This window comes from Triticum aestivum, chromosome 5A (genome assembly GCF_018294505.1).
Source record: "Triticum aestivum cultivar Chinese Spring chromosome 5A, IWGSC CS RefSeq v2.1, whole genome shotgun sequence".
Classification (NCBI taxonomy): domain Eukaryota; kingdom Viridiplantae; phylum Streptophyta; class Magnoliopsida; order Poales; family Poaceae; genus Triticum; species Triticum aestivum.
In genome coordinates, this window is record NC_057806.1 from 709,807,991 (window position 1) to 709,822,158 (window position 14,168).

General features: G+C 41.6%; 1 protein-coding gene and 1 long non-coding RNA gene across 4 annotated transcripts; one reads left to right on the forward strand and one right to left on the reverse strand.

Annotated features, from left to right (window-relative positions):
- Nucleotides 1-559: 559 nt before the first annotated feature.
- On the reverse strand, nt 560-5,027 carry LOC123106193 (small nuclear ribonucleoprotein SmD3b). Its single transcript, XM_044528420.1, has 4 exons — nt 4,733-5,027; nt 4,517-4,636; nt 4,366-4,422; nt 560-922 (listed from the first exon to the last, which is right to left on the reverse strand). The coding sequence occupies exons 1-4, from the start codon at nt 4,889-4,891 to the stop codon at nt 851-853; spliced, it is 408 nt and encodes a 135-aa protein (XP_044384355.1). The 5' UTR covers nt 4,892-5,027; the 3' UTR covers nt 560-850.
- Nucleotides 5,028-5,497: 470 nt separating this feature from the next.
- On the forward strand, nt 5,498-10,209 carry LOC123106194 (uncharacterized). 3 transcript variants are annotated; one of them, XR_006451230.1, is made up of 8 exons: nt 5,498-6,160; nt 6,507-6,576; nt 6,783-7,105; nt 7,188-7,255; nt 7,819-7,972; nt 8,567-8,744; nt 8,876-8,936; nt 9,747-10,209. It is a non-coding gene; the product is annotated as an uncharacterized lncRNA (long non-coding RNA). The 3 variants fall into 3 exon arrangements; XR_006451229.1 differs by having other exon boundaries at nt 5,500-6,160; nt 6,768-7,105; XR_006451228.1 differs by having other exon boundaries at nt 5,503-6,160; nt 6,768-6,945.
- Nucleotides 10,210-14,168: the final 3,959 nt, after the last annotated feature.

A 14,168-nucleotide genomic window follows, 5' to 3' on the forward strand; every position in this document is an offset into this window, starting at 1 on the left:
GCATTCACTAGTACGTACATACTTGCAGGACAAGTGCAAAAATTAACCCGGTTAGGTTATCATCGATGAGATAGATTGATTTGATTAAAAAACAGTGAAACCCAGCATCACATTTTAGAGACGTTATTAAAACTGGTTGCAGGCAAGTTTGGGATCTTTAGTTGGAACCTTGATGAAAAACAGAGGTTGTAAAATCTGTTGAAAACCAGCTGGGTAGATGAAAAACAAGTAGATAGAGGTAACTAAAGATGCCACTCAGCATAACCTGGATGGATGGGTAAAAATGACCGACGACGCACCTGGCCAGGTGATGGCCGACGTCCCGACGGCGAAGCAAAGGAGGAGGAGGAGGACGACGGCCATCGTGTTGGTGGGGGCTGCGCTTGTCATGGCGGTTGGGTTGCAGCGAAGCAGATGAGGAGGGCAGGCCGTCATAACTTAGTGCAACAAAGTTTTAGGGCAACTTCTTGCCATCTACAACAGCATTAGGGCAAAGCTTTAGTGAAGCTTTAGGGTAGAGGGGGGCGTAGCAGAAATGCTCTCGAGACACCCTGACTGATTGATCAGGAAGATAATGTTCATAGTTTTACTCATATAAACTAGTAGCAGTAAGCTTCACAAGATATAATCCATTCCAATGACAGCCTCAACCGAACCAGTCTCATGTTTACAGCTAACAACAGCAATACATCATCATGATACATAGAGAAAATCGGTTCGCAGAAACCGACAAACTAAACTAGAGGCACATCATAAGCTCACAAGCATGGCTGCCGCAGCAGTTTGTTTCGCCAGCAAAGACAGCAGCGAGTTCCTTCCTCGACTCAGACAGCGGCTCAGCTCACATCATCTACCTCCTCACAGGAGGCGCACCACCTCGTCCTCCTCCAACTGGGGGGCCACCACCACGTCCACCAGCAGCCTGCATCAAATTTGTTTCCGCAAGTTCAAACATTAGTGACTATACATACAGCTGTTGAATAATGCGTGTTTGCCAAACAGAAAGTTCATCCAAGGATTAATAACAAGCCAAACAATTTGTTCATTCTCATATTTTACCGCATAAAATAATTGATGCTAGATAGATAATGATTGTAAGTTTAGAATCAGTGAAATAGTTTGAATCACTAATATTTCCAATTCCCTAAATCAAATCTTGGTTAAACTGCTGGCGTTTTTCAGAGATAAGAATTCCGAGTTCCCCAGTTCCAGCATTGGATAAAATGTTACAGGGAACAACGACAAAACAGGGAAACTGGAACATAGGCTCTCGGTGTTGCTTTTCTTCATAATACAACTCTGCAGCTATAAGGTAACAGGGTACTGCTACCCAACCCACCTAGACACCAGAACGAAGTAAGCAAAATTGCTAGGGCAGGATTAGACATTAAATGAACATTAGAGATAGAAGCTTGTTGGCCGTTAAAATGACAGACTGTAATACTCAATGTTCACAGCATGTACAGGACTTGTAAGCAACTCTCCTCCACTAGCCTAATGATGATGAGATTAGCTCCAAATTAGACTGAGCACTAGTGGGGAACTCCCTCTGTTTCGAATTATAAGATGTTATAAATTTTTTTCTGAATCGGATGAATATAGACGTGTTTTAGTGTGTTTGTTCACTAATTTCAGTCTGTATGCAGTCCATATTGAAATATCCAAAACGTCTTACAATTCAGAACAGGGGTGATAACAGTTATATAAAAGATTTAATATTTCATCAGCCTAAATACTTCCAGACCCGTGCCCAATGGGATACTGTCCTCAAAGGAATTAAAAACTGAATGCATGACATTAATGGACACTCCCTCTGTTCACTTCTATAAGACGTTGTAGACATTTCAGACGGTGCCTAAAACAGTTCAATCTCAGCTATCTGAAACATCTAATAAAAAAGAACGGAGGGAGTAGTTCATATTTCTTTTTCAGATTTAGTACATGATCATAGTTACTCAATTTTAATAGTATACTGTTATATAGCATCCCACAATGTTCTCCAGAGAGAAGATTCCTAGTTCCCTAGTTCCAAACTGGGATGAAACCCAGTGTTTTTCACAGAGCGATTTCAAGTTCGCTAGTTCCAACCATGGATAATATATGGTAATGCTGAACAAGGGCTCTCAGTTTTTGGCTTGTCATGATACGGATCCACATCTAGGGGAAAAGAAGCATGAAAGGGTATAGTTACCCACCAAGACAACAAGACATAAATGTAAATAGCTAGGGGAAGATTCAGCATCAACTGAACATGAGAGATGGAAGCTTGTCAGCCTTCAAAGTAACACTGACTACCGAGGTGCAGTGTTCACAGCAAGAAATTGCTATCATCTCAAGTATACGACTTGTTAGCAGCTCCCAGTCTGACAATGTGGGGGTAGGATTAACAAAGACTAGCCCTAGTTCTGGGTCTCGTGCGTTTGAACATTTATCTCTACATTGTAGGCTATGTGTTTATTTTGAAGAGGAAACAGAAAAACAGGGCTTAATCAGAAGCATCGACAGCAACCATATCGCTCCGAACGCAAATGTTTTTTTTTTACAATAGACCAGCTATCAGCAGCACTGTGTGCTTAGGAACCCCAAGACTATTTTAATCACCAGCTCCGAGCGCAAATGTTCACAACAGGAAGAAACTGTAATCATCTTATGTACAAGACTTGTAAGCAACTGTCAATTAGCCTAATGTTGATGCCTAGGAGTGAGGATTTGACAGAAAGAACAGTAACTCCAAATTAGATTATGCACTAGTTAGATAGCGATTATTACATTTGAAATTTACAGCCAATATAATTCCAGACTCACAGCCTAATGGGATACTGTCGTAAAAAGAACTAAAACTTAATTGCAGAAATAAATGGATAGTTCATATTTCCTTTCCAGTTTTTCATGCATAAATGTTTTCTTGTTTTATGATGATTACAATTTTAGAGTTAGTGTGAACAGAACATGGCAATAAGCCAAGTTTCTTAACTAGTTAGATCCTAGTTACTCAAATTCTGATAACATATGCCCACAATGTTTCCCTGGTTCCAAAAGAAATTGTTACAGCATCCCACATTATTTATCAGAGAGCAGAGTTCAGGTTCCCTAATTCAACTATGGCCTATGGATAAGTCAAAGGAAACAATGAAAACATAGGGTATAATGCTGAACACAGGCTCTCAGTTTTGTCTTGCCATAGTACGAATCCATGTGTAAGAACAAAAAAGAAACATAATAGTGTATCACTGCCCACCTAGACAACAAGAAACATAATAGGCTATGTGTTTTTTGAAGAAGAGAAAGACAGGGCTTAATCAGAAGCAGCAACAGAAATAATATCGCTCCAAACACATTTTATAAGAAAAAATAAAAATAGACCAGCTATCAGCAGCTCCATGTGCTTACGAACCCCAAGACTATCTTAATTACCAGCTCCGAATGCAAATGTTCACAACAGGAAGAAATTATAATCATCTTATGCACAAGACTTGTAAGCAACTGTCAGTTAGCCTAGTGATGATGCCTGGGAAGTGAGGATTGACAGAAAGAACACTTAACTCCAAATTAGATTATGCATTAGTTAGATAACGATTACAGTTTTTACTCACGGCCTAATGGGATATTGTCAAGAACTAGCGTTATGATGCTTACAATTTTAGAATCAGTGTGAAGAGCCCATGGCAATAAGCCAAGTATCTTAGCTAGTTACATCCTAGTTGCTTAAATTTTGATAATATCAAGCCCATGGCAATAAGCCAAGTATCTTAGCTAGTTACATCCTAGTTGCTCAAATTTTGATAATATCACCCATAATGTTTCCCTGGTTCCAAGCTTAATACAAGGTGTTACAGCATCCCACATTATTTTTCAGAGAGCAGAATTCAGGTTCCCTAGTTCTAATTCAGGTATAATGCTGAACACAGGCTCTCGGTTTTGTCTTGTCATACTAGGAATCCACAAGTAAGAACAAGGAAACATAATAGGGTGTCACTGCCCACCTAGACAACAAGAAACAACGCAAATAGCTACTGAGAGAAGATTTGATGTTGTTGGCCCTTTAACTAACACCTCCGCACTCACAGCAAAAACAAATCGCATCCTCTGATGTACAGAACTTGTGCCTAAGCAACTCCCAATTTGCCTAGTGCGCCGAATGAGGACTAATAACAGTAGAAAACTAAGAAGAATAACCCCTGGTACCAGGGACATGTTACAATTGGCCAACTATCCGTCCGCAATACAGCGTGCATAGGAACCCCAAGACTATTAAGTTGCAGATATGAGATATCAATCTCTCCTAATTCAAAGCTCAATGTATCAACTATCGAGTGCTGTATAGGGTCAATTGCAAAGTGTAAATTACTGAGAATTGCTGCTTACCCGGGCACGCATTGCGACAGCACGGCCGCGCCCGACGCCGATGGCCGACCCCTTGCCCTGCACACAGCAGGGAAGCAAAGTCAGTGGGCCGCAATATATGAATTGACCTAAAAAACAAAACAAAAACTGAAAGAAAGAGGGAGAGGCGCACCCTTATCCTGGCCTCGAGGCGCTTGAACATGGGGGCGTTCTTGAGCATGTCGGGGATGATCATGAAGCGGACCCTGCTGCCCCTGATGAAGACGTGCTCCAGCTGCGACACCTTGCCGTCCTACCACAGCACAGATTCGTTTGTTTGTCAGACACCAAACGAGATTACGAGATGAGGGGAAGGGGAAGAAGAGGAAGAGAGGAGGCACAAACAAACCTTAGCTGTGAAGGTGATGTTCTCGATCTGGCAGTTCCAGTTGTCCTCGCACTCGATCATGGAGCCCCGGTAGACCTCGCCGGTCTTGAGCTCCACCGTCACCACGTGCCCCGCCGCCTCGTGCAGCAGCTTCACCGGGATCCCAAGGCTGCGGCTCATCTTCCTTCTCGCGAGCGCCGCGCCAAACCCTAGCTCGCTCGGTCTCGACTCTTTCTGAAGCCGCCGCCGCCGAAGAGGAGAGGAGAGGGGAAGGGGAATACAAGAGGGAGGAGGACGAGGCGGCGGCGAGGGTTTCTCTTTGTTTGGGCTCCATGGGTTCTTATTTCAGGCCCAGACTCTTATTTCTGTCCCAGGCTCGATTTCAGGCCCAGATGTATATACACATATTTTATAGTGTAGAAGATCCCCTCATTTTTCTCCGTATGTAGTCCATGTTGAAATCTCTAAAAATGACTTCAATTTAGGAACGGATGGGATTAGTTCATATCTGAGCTTGATGGAAAATGTGTTGTTCTGGATGTTGGTGCCAGTTTATAGTAGGAGGGCTAAAAGAAATACCGGAGAAGCACGTTGCAAAGAGGTGGGCGGTTGATGCAAGGGATGTTTTGTCACATCACCTTAAGCAATATCAGAACGATAACTACGTAAACCATTCCCTGCATCCACCACCTCGTCTTCACGTCCGCGCTGCGCGTGGGAGCGAGGGCGCACCGCACCACACGAGCGAAAAAATCACCACCGCGCGAGGGACGAAAACGGCATCAAACCCAGCCCCACGCCCCTCCCTCATCCGCCGCCACTCCCTCCCTCCTCCTCCTCCTCCTCCTTCTACGCCGTAGGAGCCTCGCCGCCGCCGGCTACTCCTCCACCGCCTCGCCTCTTCCTCCTCCCTGCCTTCCCATCGCTCGCGTGCAGGCCATCGTGGCCACGCGCTTCACGGGCGAACCTGATTTCCAACGCCTGCTCCGGGTTTGCGCAGGACGGGCTCCCCTGCATCCTCCTCCTCGCGGCCGAGGACGACACCTTCGGAGTGAGCTGCGGCGCACGATTCGATCTGCGGGAGAGAGAGAAGATGAGAGGGAGAAGATGGAAGGAGAGGAGGGAGAAAGAGAGAGAGAGAGGAAAGAGGAGAAGGAGGCGCCGTCGTCCCCTCCACCCAGCCAGCCGTCGCCGCACCTCCTCCACCCGGCCAGCCGCCGCCACTCGCGCCCGTCTCCTCCGGCCAGCCTCCGCCCGCAACCTCCCCCCTCCCGTTTTCAGAAGGGAAGGGAAGGTAAGAGACGAGGGAGAGCGAGCGGGTCAGGCGACGGGAAGGGAAGAGGAGAGGAGAGGAAGCCTTGCCGCTGGTCTAGGAGGAGCTCATCTGCCTGCTTTGAGATGAAGAGGTGATAGTTGGAGGAGGGAATATGACGTTGGCAGAAGAAGAAGGTAGAGTTGTATTCATCGTAATTATAATATTTATATATCCGTAAATTGTTCTTTGTTGAGTCATCTAGGAGCATTACATTGTTAGATTATCCTTTTACTTATTTCTTTGTTCAGTTTTAAATCAATCTTCAAGAAAAATAGATTGCTTTATACTACTCACAGACTGCCCATCTCCCTCTCGTGATACCTTTCTGCTACTTGGATTCTCGATGAACAATTTGCATTTCCTTTGCTAGCAGCAATCACTCATCTTAGCTTATATTGAATCTGAAGGAAATTGGGTTGAGTGGAGAAGTGGTGCTATTCTTTTGCAAAGAGAATTAACATAATGCATCTCTATTTTCAGGTTTTCACTGGAAGAAAGATAACTAAGATCCCTTCTTTTGACATGTGCATCAAGAATGAACAAAAAGAAGGTACAGATTGGTTCATCCAGATTGTAATCTTAAGTAGGTGATATTTTCTGCTTCGACATTAGCTTTGGTTTTGGTGTTTTCTGCAGAACCATGTCAAAAACATTAAACTGAAGTGCTTTCATAATATGTAGCTTTTATTTTGATTCTTTATATATTTGAGAAGAGATTATGATAACCAAGATATGTTGTAGCCATGTTGTTACTAGGAATACTGCCACACTGCTACGGTCTTGAATTTGTGGAAGGCAGCAATGTGCTTGGTCTGGAGTTGGTGTCGCCATGTGCTAGCAGCCCATCACTTGATCTTGAGATGGTCCCCTGCATCGCGGATGCCACAAATAAGGAAGGCAGACATCATTGACGTGCGTGGTAAGAGCTCCATCTCCCCCACCCATAGCCCCCAACTTCTGTTTTGGAAGCATGTCTTCATCACCATCTGCGCCAGTATCTTGCTTTCGCCTTTCTCCTGTCTTGTGCTCCACCATTTGTCTCCCCATCCAGACACACAATAAACCAGCATATCTAAGAGGTGATTGGCAGGCTACCTGAGCATGGTTCTTAGTCTTTTCCATCCACGTAGCGGTGAGCTGAATTACTTTATTTGTATACAGGTCGGTGAGCTGAAGTTTTCCATGCAGAGTAACTGTGAGAAACAGAAATTGCTTGAGGCTACTGTGAGGTATACCTCTTGCACTAACAGTATAGAGCTTCACATACATTACCACAGAGAAAACCTCCTATATTTAAAGCAATTAATCTAATGCGAATTTATATTCAGTTGGTAACTTAGTTTTGACTGGTAAGGCTTATACATGATGTTATTTATCTGAACTCTAAAAATGAAGGTTTACAGCCTCTGTAGCTTGTTTAGAAGTTGGTCTGCATATTTGGAAGCACCAAGCTATGTTTAGCCATTGAATTCAAGCCACCCCTGTAGCTTGTTCAGAAGTTTCTTAAGCACCAGACATATTTGTCTGAACTGTAAAAAGGAAGGTTTACAGTCCCTGTAGCGTGTTTAGAAGTTGGTTTGCATGTTTGAAAGCACCAGGCTATGTTTAGACATCCAATGGCAAGCCACCCCTGTAGCTTGTTCAGAAATTGCTTAAGCACCAGATTATGTATACTTTCATCATTATGCACTTCTGCAGACATATAGATACATCCTAGGTCTACTCATAAGTGCTGCTTATTTGGCTTTCCATGCTCATGTACCTGTCTGTAATAACATTTTTTTAATGACAGATCTGAAATCTACCAGTCGGAACTGGCGAACCTAAAAAGAACTTTGACCCTCATTGGCTTTTTGTGTGGGTTTGCATCTGTTATGATGTGTCTTTATCAAGTTGCTCCTCCATACCCCGAGACGCTTGATGGTGCTGAATCGTCCCATCCACAGGTATGCTTAAATCCTGATCTGATTTGCATTTGTGTTACTCTATAGTTTGGTGCTGTTTGGCATTGATAAATTTTATGTGTTCAATTATTTCCGATCTTACAGAGAATGCAACCCTAGCTTCATGCCCTTTCATCCAACAGGAACTCTCTTCGGTGTTATTTTTGTTGCCATGAACAAACAGCTTAGAAAGTGAACGTCCCTGAACATTATGGAACTCTCAGTTAACTTTGTGTGGTTGGTGAACCTTGCGTTGCTGATAAATATGTCTCTGAATTTGGTCGAGCCTTGCAATTTTTCACGTGTTAGAAGACTGTACTCACATAAAACAGAGTATTGGTCTATGGAACTGGAGGCAGTGAGTTTCAATTCTTATGAATTGATGTTTCTTTATTTATTTAGAGCTTCTGTTCAGATCATTGACGTTTGCATATCCCCTGTTTGTAGTATAATTTTGTGTCTCATATTATGCCTGCCATTTTTTTCCTCTACAGCATGTAAATTTCGGATTCAGTTTACTGATCTTTGAAAGTCATGTATAACTTGGCAGAAATGTTATCCCTACAAATAAGAACACCTTTATTCTTTATTGTGCAGCAACCATGTTGACAAGCTGGCATCTTTGTTCTATTCTATTGACTTCATGTGGCATTATGTATGAAGCCCTTTAAGCACAAACCTCGCAAGGACCGTCATGGGATTTGGAGTGCTCAATGGCATCTTAATTGGACTTCTCAATCAGAGTCTAGGTTTCAACTCTGTTGAGTTCTATCAGGTAAGCATTGTTCTTTGTTTCTGTCTGGACTTACAGAAAATGAATAGTCAATTCTTTTTGGTGTTGGAGTTGCAACTGTGACTGGAATCCTAATTTCTAAAAATAAGGCTGAACCATGTATATATTTGCAGAGCAAGTCGAGCGCATTAGTTGGATCCAGCTTCTTGATATTGCAGAGGGACTCGTCAAAAGGTTAGCACTTATTCTATAATGTGGATCACATAAAAAATAGAAATTTTAGTTTCTGAAAATAGATTGAACCATTTAGTCCAGGTCTTGAGCCATGTATTACATTTGAAATGAAGCTTTTAATGACCTTTTTCCACATTTGTATGATTCTAAATGTATCCAAGTCCATTCTCTACAAATCTCTACAAATCAAATTCTTGATTCCTGTATAATTTTCCCTATGTAGAGAGCACAAAATCAATAGCGTAGATAAATAAAAACTGCATCTATATTTCCATTCACATGATCATCAACTCCAGTCTCTTTGTTCATGATTTTCGTTGCTAATTTTTTTTAGGCACCCAAGCAAAATGCTGATGCTTCATCAGAATATTCTATTAAGAGCTTTATGCAATCATGATTGTTTGAGCCGGTTATGTCAAACAAACATTCATGTAATTTAGTTGCAATAATTCATAAAAAAGAATCGGCATAGTTCCTATTTTAGGACAGAATCAACATAATATGTCCAATTCTCCCACACACAAAAAAGTCTATGCTCAGTTGCATGACTTCCGAATCCAGTTTTAGGACAAAACAAGAGATTCGTACACACATTTCATTGTGATTTGTGGCAACCTTGCGTCTGGTACCATGCCTAAAAAGAATAAATTTGTGGTCAAGATCTTAAGTTGATCATAACTTCATATGTGGTTCTCCTGTTGCATTAGTTATATTTTTATTTTTGATCATCTCGCCCAAAACTAAAGTTTCGGTACATGAAAAATGACTACTTTATTTTATATGATGTTATCCTCTTTCTCTTCCCCATAGGACGGCGCCTCCCTGCGTTCTCGATCTGACGCCGCCACATATCGTGATTCTGGATTGGGCGCAGGTCGTCGCCATAAGAGAGCCTGGCTGGTGTGGTCTTCATGCTTGGTGTGGAGAAGCAGGGGAGGATGAGTAGGATGGGCATGGGGAAGGAGCAGCCAGGACGGAGCTCTGGCGTTGCTCGCGTCATGGTCAAATGGAGCCGGCCCTCGCTATGGGCTGCTGATCGCCGTCGTCGTTCCCCAATCTCAGTTGCTCATCTTTGGCTCACCATCTTCCTCCCCTGATCATGCATCTATTTTAGATCATTTAATTATGCTATATCATATATGTTGTTTAGTTCAGACTTGTGCATGTGCATGCATTGGCATTGATTTAGACAGAGATATTGCATGATTTGTACATAAAAGGAGTACGGATGGTCTAAGAATAAATGTTCGAATATAGTAGTGAGATTTGGGTAGAGGTTGCCTGCACTGTTCTGTTTTATGTAGATTCTAAGCTGCAAAATCATACATGGTCCTGTTAGTAGTTTGTTTGAGTTGTGAGTTTACGCATTTTCCCTTGGAATGTTTGTATGTGTGATCACTTGCTTTTAGGTTCCCAGCGGTACTTCATGAGGAGTTTTTTTACTTTGCACCGGGTGATCAACTACATATTTACACGAATACACTATTCAGGACCAGGAACATTAAGATTTCTAATGTTGTTTTCCTCTTTCAAGATTGCAGTTTTCATAAGCCTTAGATACTAAGGTACATAGTTTTCATTTAACAATTTTTTACTGTTCTCTCATCTCGTATATGGTGTCTAAGAAATACTAATGTAGAAAATTCAAAATTTGAAAATACAAGCCGGCCCTCGCGTCGCAGTAGAGTGGAGCCGGCAATTTTATGATCGGTCTCTAAATATTTCAACTTGCAAAGTTTGAATTAGTTTCACATGCTAAAGTATATGTTTGAACATAGGTATCCCTTAATTTTTCATATAAAAGATTTAGAATTATTACCCTTAGTGCTTGCTAAAACTCGAAGTTACTAACAAATGCAAAGGTTTCTGTTACAAAAGGTTTAGAATCATTACCCTTGATGCTTGAATTTGGACCTTGCACCTTACTTGGGTGACATAGAGCCAAATGACACATTGTCCAAATACATGTTCAAAACACTTCAGGTTTGACATGGTCTCTATCCTTGATCAAACATAAAGTTACTAAAAAGGCAAATATTTCTCAACACGAACATGGTTTCAATTGGGTCTCTGCGCCATTTGGCGCACCGGGTCATCTAGTGTAGGTAAATCATCACCAGGTGGGGAGAAAGTTCCAGCAGCAACACCATTCGCACCATTACCATTTGCATCAAAGAAGCCGCCAAACATTCCATCCTCCGCTCCACGTAATGTATTATCCATATTTTCAACATCATTTGTTGGTTCGCCGGCAAAGGGCTGCACAAATGTCATTATTAGCATTCTGGGAAATTTTCAATTGTATTTGCCTAACCAACTAAAAATAAAATGGAAATACCAATTCAGCCCCTATTTGGCAAAAAAATTGAACCAAAATAACAAATGTCCAGAAAATTATGAAATTTTGGCAGAAGGACAACCATATGATGCCTACTATTCTGTGAAATTTTCAATCATATTTTCCAAACCGATTAAAAAGTAAAATTAAAATACCAATTCAACACTATTTGGCCAAAAATTTGAACCAAAAAACAAAGTGCAACCATATGAAATTTTCACTTGTTTTTGCGCATTTGTTGATATACTACAACATATTCCTTTTATGTTCTCATTTGGCCTATTTGGCGCCATTGGATTTAAAAAGACATAGGTACATACCACTTCTGGAGAACAGACTGGAGACGAAGTGGCTAAAGTTAGAAAAGCTGGAGGTGGTGGTATAACAATGCATGGAATCTCAGGCGCTGGAATTCCTTGAAGGGATGCGATGGTCTGAATTTTTTTAGACAAATTAGAAAGTTGTGTCAAGTGGCTATAATAGAAACAAAATGTATACACACCATAAGAAACTTGTGCACACCACCAAGGCTACTCTCCACTTGGACAGATTTCCCCCAATCAACCATACTTTGTGCATGCCTTTTCATTAACTCATTATGTTGAGCAATCCTTTTATCATGTTCTAGTCGTTGGCGCTTTGACGAAGACAAAGTGCGATTGATCTGCACCTCCCTAAGAGTCTCTGTACCCTCCACGGCACCATTCAATAGCGGCCACTTTCCGTGCGGCTTCCCGCCACCAGCTTTGTAAAGGGCTTGTGGTTCAACAGGAGAATGCTTCAAATCATATTCCTGCCCATGCATGTTAACAACCTTCTCTTTGTACAGATCCTTTGGATGACAAACAATATGCAAAGATGATTAAAAAAATAATGTACCACAAAAGAAAACATAAACTTAGTATATCAAGTAATGGATGGATATTATACCAAGCATTCCGTGGCTTCAACACTATTTTAACGCATCAGGATTCTTTGGATCTTTTCCTCTGTGTGTGTGTATATCCATGCCTCAATCTTAGATACCTCTCTTCGTTCTTTCTCAGACTAAGACAAGAAAAAACTAAGTTACTACATAAAAAAACATACTTAATTTATTCAAAAGTTAGGAGAGTACCAGTTTTTGGCAAACTGTCGTCAATGAATTAGATCCACCTCTATGGGCCTTGTACTTAGAGTTGAGAAGATTATCACGATCTTCCTTAGATGTCGCAATCCAATTAACATCACACCATTCATCAACTAAGGCCTCCGAGAAAACAACAGTGCACCACCATGGTCTTACAGCCATGTACTCATGTTTTTCAAGATAACGTCGTCCAACAAAATTTTCTTTTAGTCTGCGATTCTCAAGTTTGTATTAATGGTCCCTTACGGCCTGTATGCGAGCATAGTACAGAATACTACCCAAGAGTTGGTTGCAACACCTGCCAATATGGAGCCTTGCACTTGCTTCATATATACTCAGCCTCATGCCTAGACCTCAGCTGCAATATAGATCACAAAAAATCAATTGTTACTTATATTTACTACAATAGTACACTTCTAAAAGAAAGCAACTGTTACTTATATTTACTACAGCAGTACACTTTGAAAAGGACCCAGATCTGTTACCCAAAATTCTTCCTCGATTTCCTCAGCTTTTGGACGAACCCCATCACTGGGCTTTAGCTTATAGTGTTCCCAAGTTGATGCAAACACAAGTTTTCCTTTTTGCTCAACCAAACCAGGATGATGCGTCTTTAAAAGGATTGTTATCTCACATTATTTCTTAGTGTAGGTAATTCTACCAGTGCCTAGGACAAGAAAATAGATATAAGTTAAACACACCCCAAGGTATGTCATGTTGTACATGTAAAGCACCTCAAGGTGTGCCAATCTGTAATGCATGGATTAAATGATAACTCACGTGTCACCGTCAGGTCTAATCAACAGACGTTCAGACTCATTTCCAGTAGGTGGTGGAAGTTCTGCAGAACCTCTTAAGAATTTTGGAGGTTGAAGCCACTCACCATCATTTGTACCAGCGGACATTTTTGGGGATGAAACCATCTCTTGCCCTGGCGTAGCACTTGTAGTAGCACTGCTAGTAGAGGATGACCCCCGGCGGCGGCGGTGTGAAATTGTCATCCTATAAAACTGAATTGAAATGCATTAGTAAGGTCTATAGAAAACATAACTAAAATTACACATTTCTGAATTGGCATAAGTATAGCAGCAGAAAAATGTGCAACACAAAGAGAAATAACTAGAGACAAATATAACCACAAGAGATAGAATTTTTAAGTACAACACAAAGGGAAACAACCAGAAATCATCAATGTCCAGATTTAAAAATACATTGAGGAAAATGTCATCTCAAACAACAAGAAAACTACTAGAAATCATCAATGTCTTCATGAGATAATTGCAAGTCCTCTCCATCTTCTGATTCTGCATCAGAGTCAATTTCTTGATCAGAACACAAATATACAGCTTACAGTTTTATGAGATGAAGAAATACACAGTTGTAATCAGAAAACAAATATACACAAATAGACCGTTTTTTTAGGGATCACAACTTCCTAGATGTGAGCTTCATCTTCATGGAGTAAAAAAGATCTCTAAAAAAAATTCATTTACCGATCCCTAAACTAAATGCATCAGACACATATAGGAACATGAGGGAAAAATTGTCATGTGAGCTCACCTAATGGAGCCTTTGATTCTGAAATTGAAGAAGACGCCTATAGTTGCAGCAGATTGCAGACCGAGGACGTATTGGTCAAGGGCGGCAGGGTATGAGCAGGGTGGTAGCAGCACGGAGGCCTCCGCCTGAAGTTGTTGTCGAGGGCGGCAGGTCGGTCAAGCTCCACGGCAGTGGACCCTCTGCAGCGGCGGCGGCGGACCCTCTA

Coding starts and splice junctions, on each gene's coding strand:
- LOC123106193 (XM_044528420.1), bottom strand. CDS start 4,891: ATGAGCCGCAGCCTTGGGATCCCGGTGAAGCTGCTGCACGAGGCGGCG. Junction 4,637..4,732: donor ACATCACCTTCACAGCTAAG/GTTTGTTTGTGC, acceptor GTGCTGTGGTAG/GACGGCAAGGTGTCGCAGCT. Junction 4,423..4,516: donor GCCTCGAGGCCAGGATAAGG/GTGCGCCTCTCC, acceptor TGCTGTGTGCAG/GGCAAGGGGTCGGCCATCGG.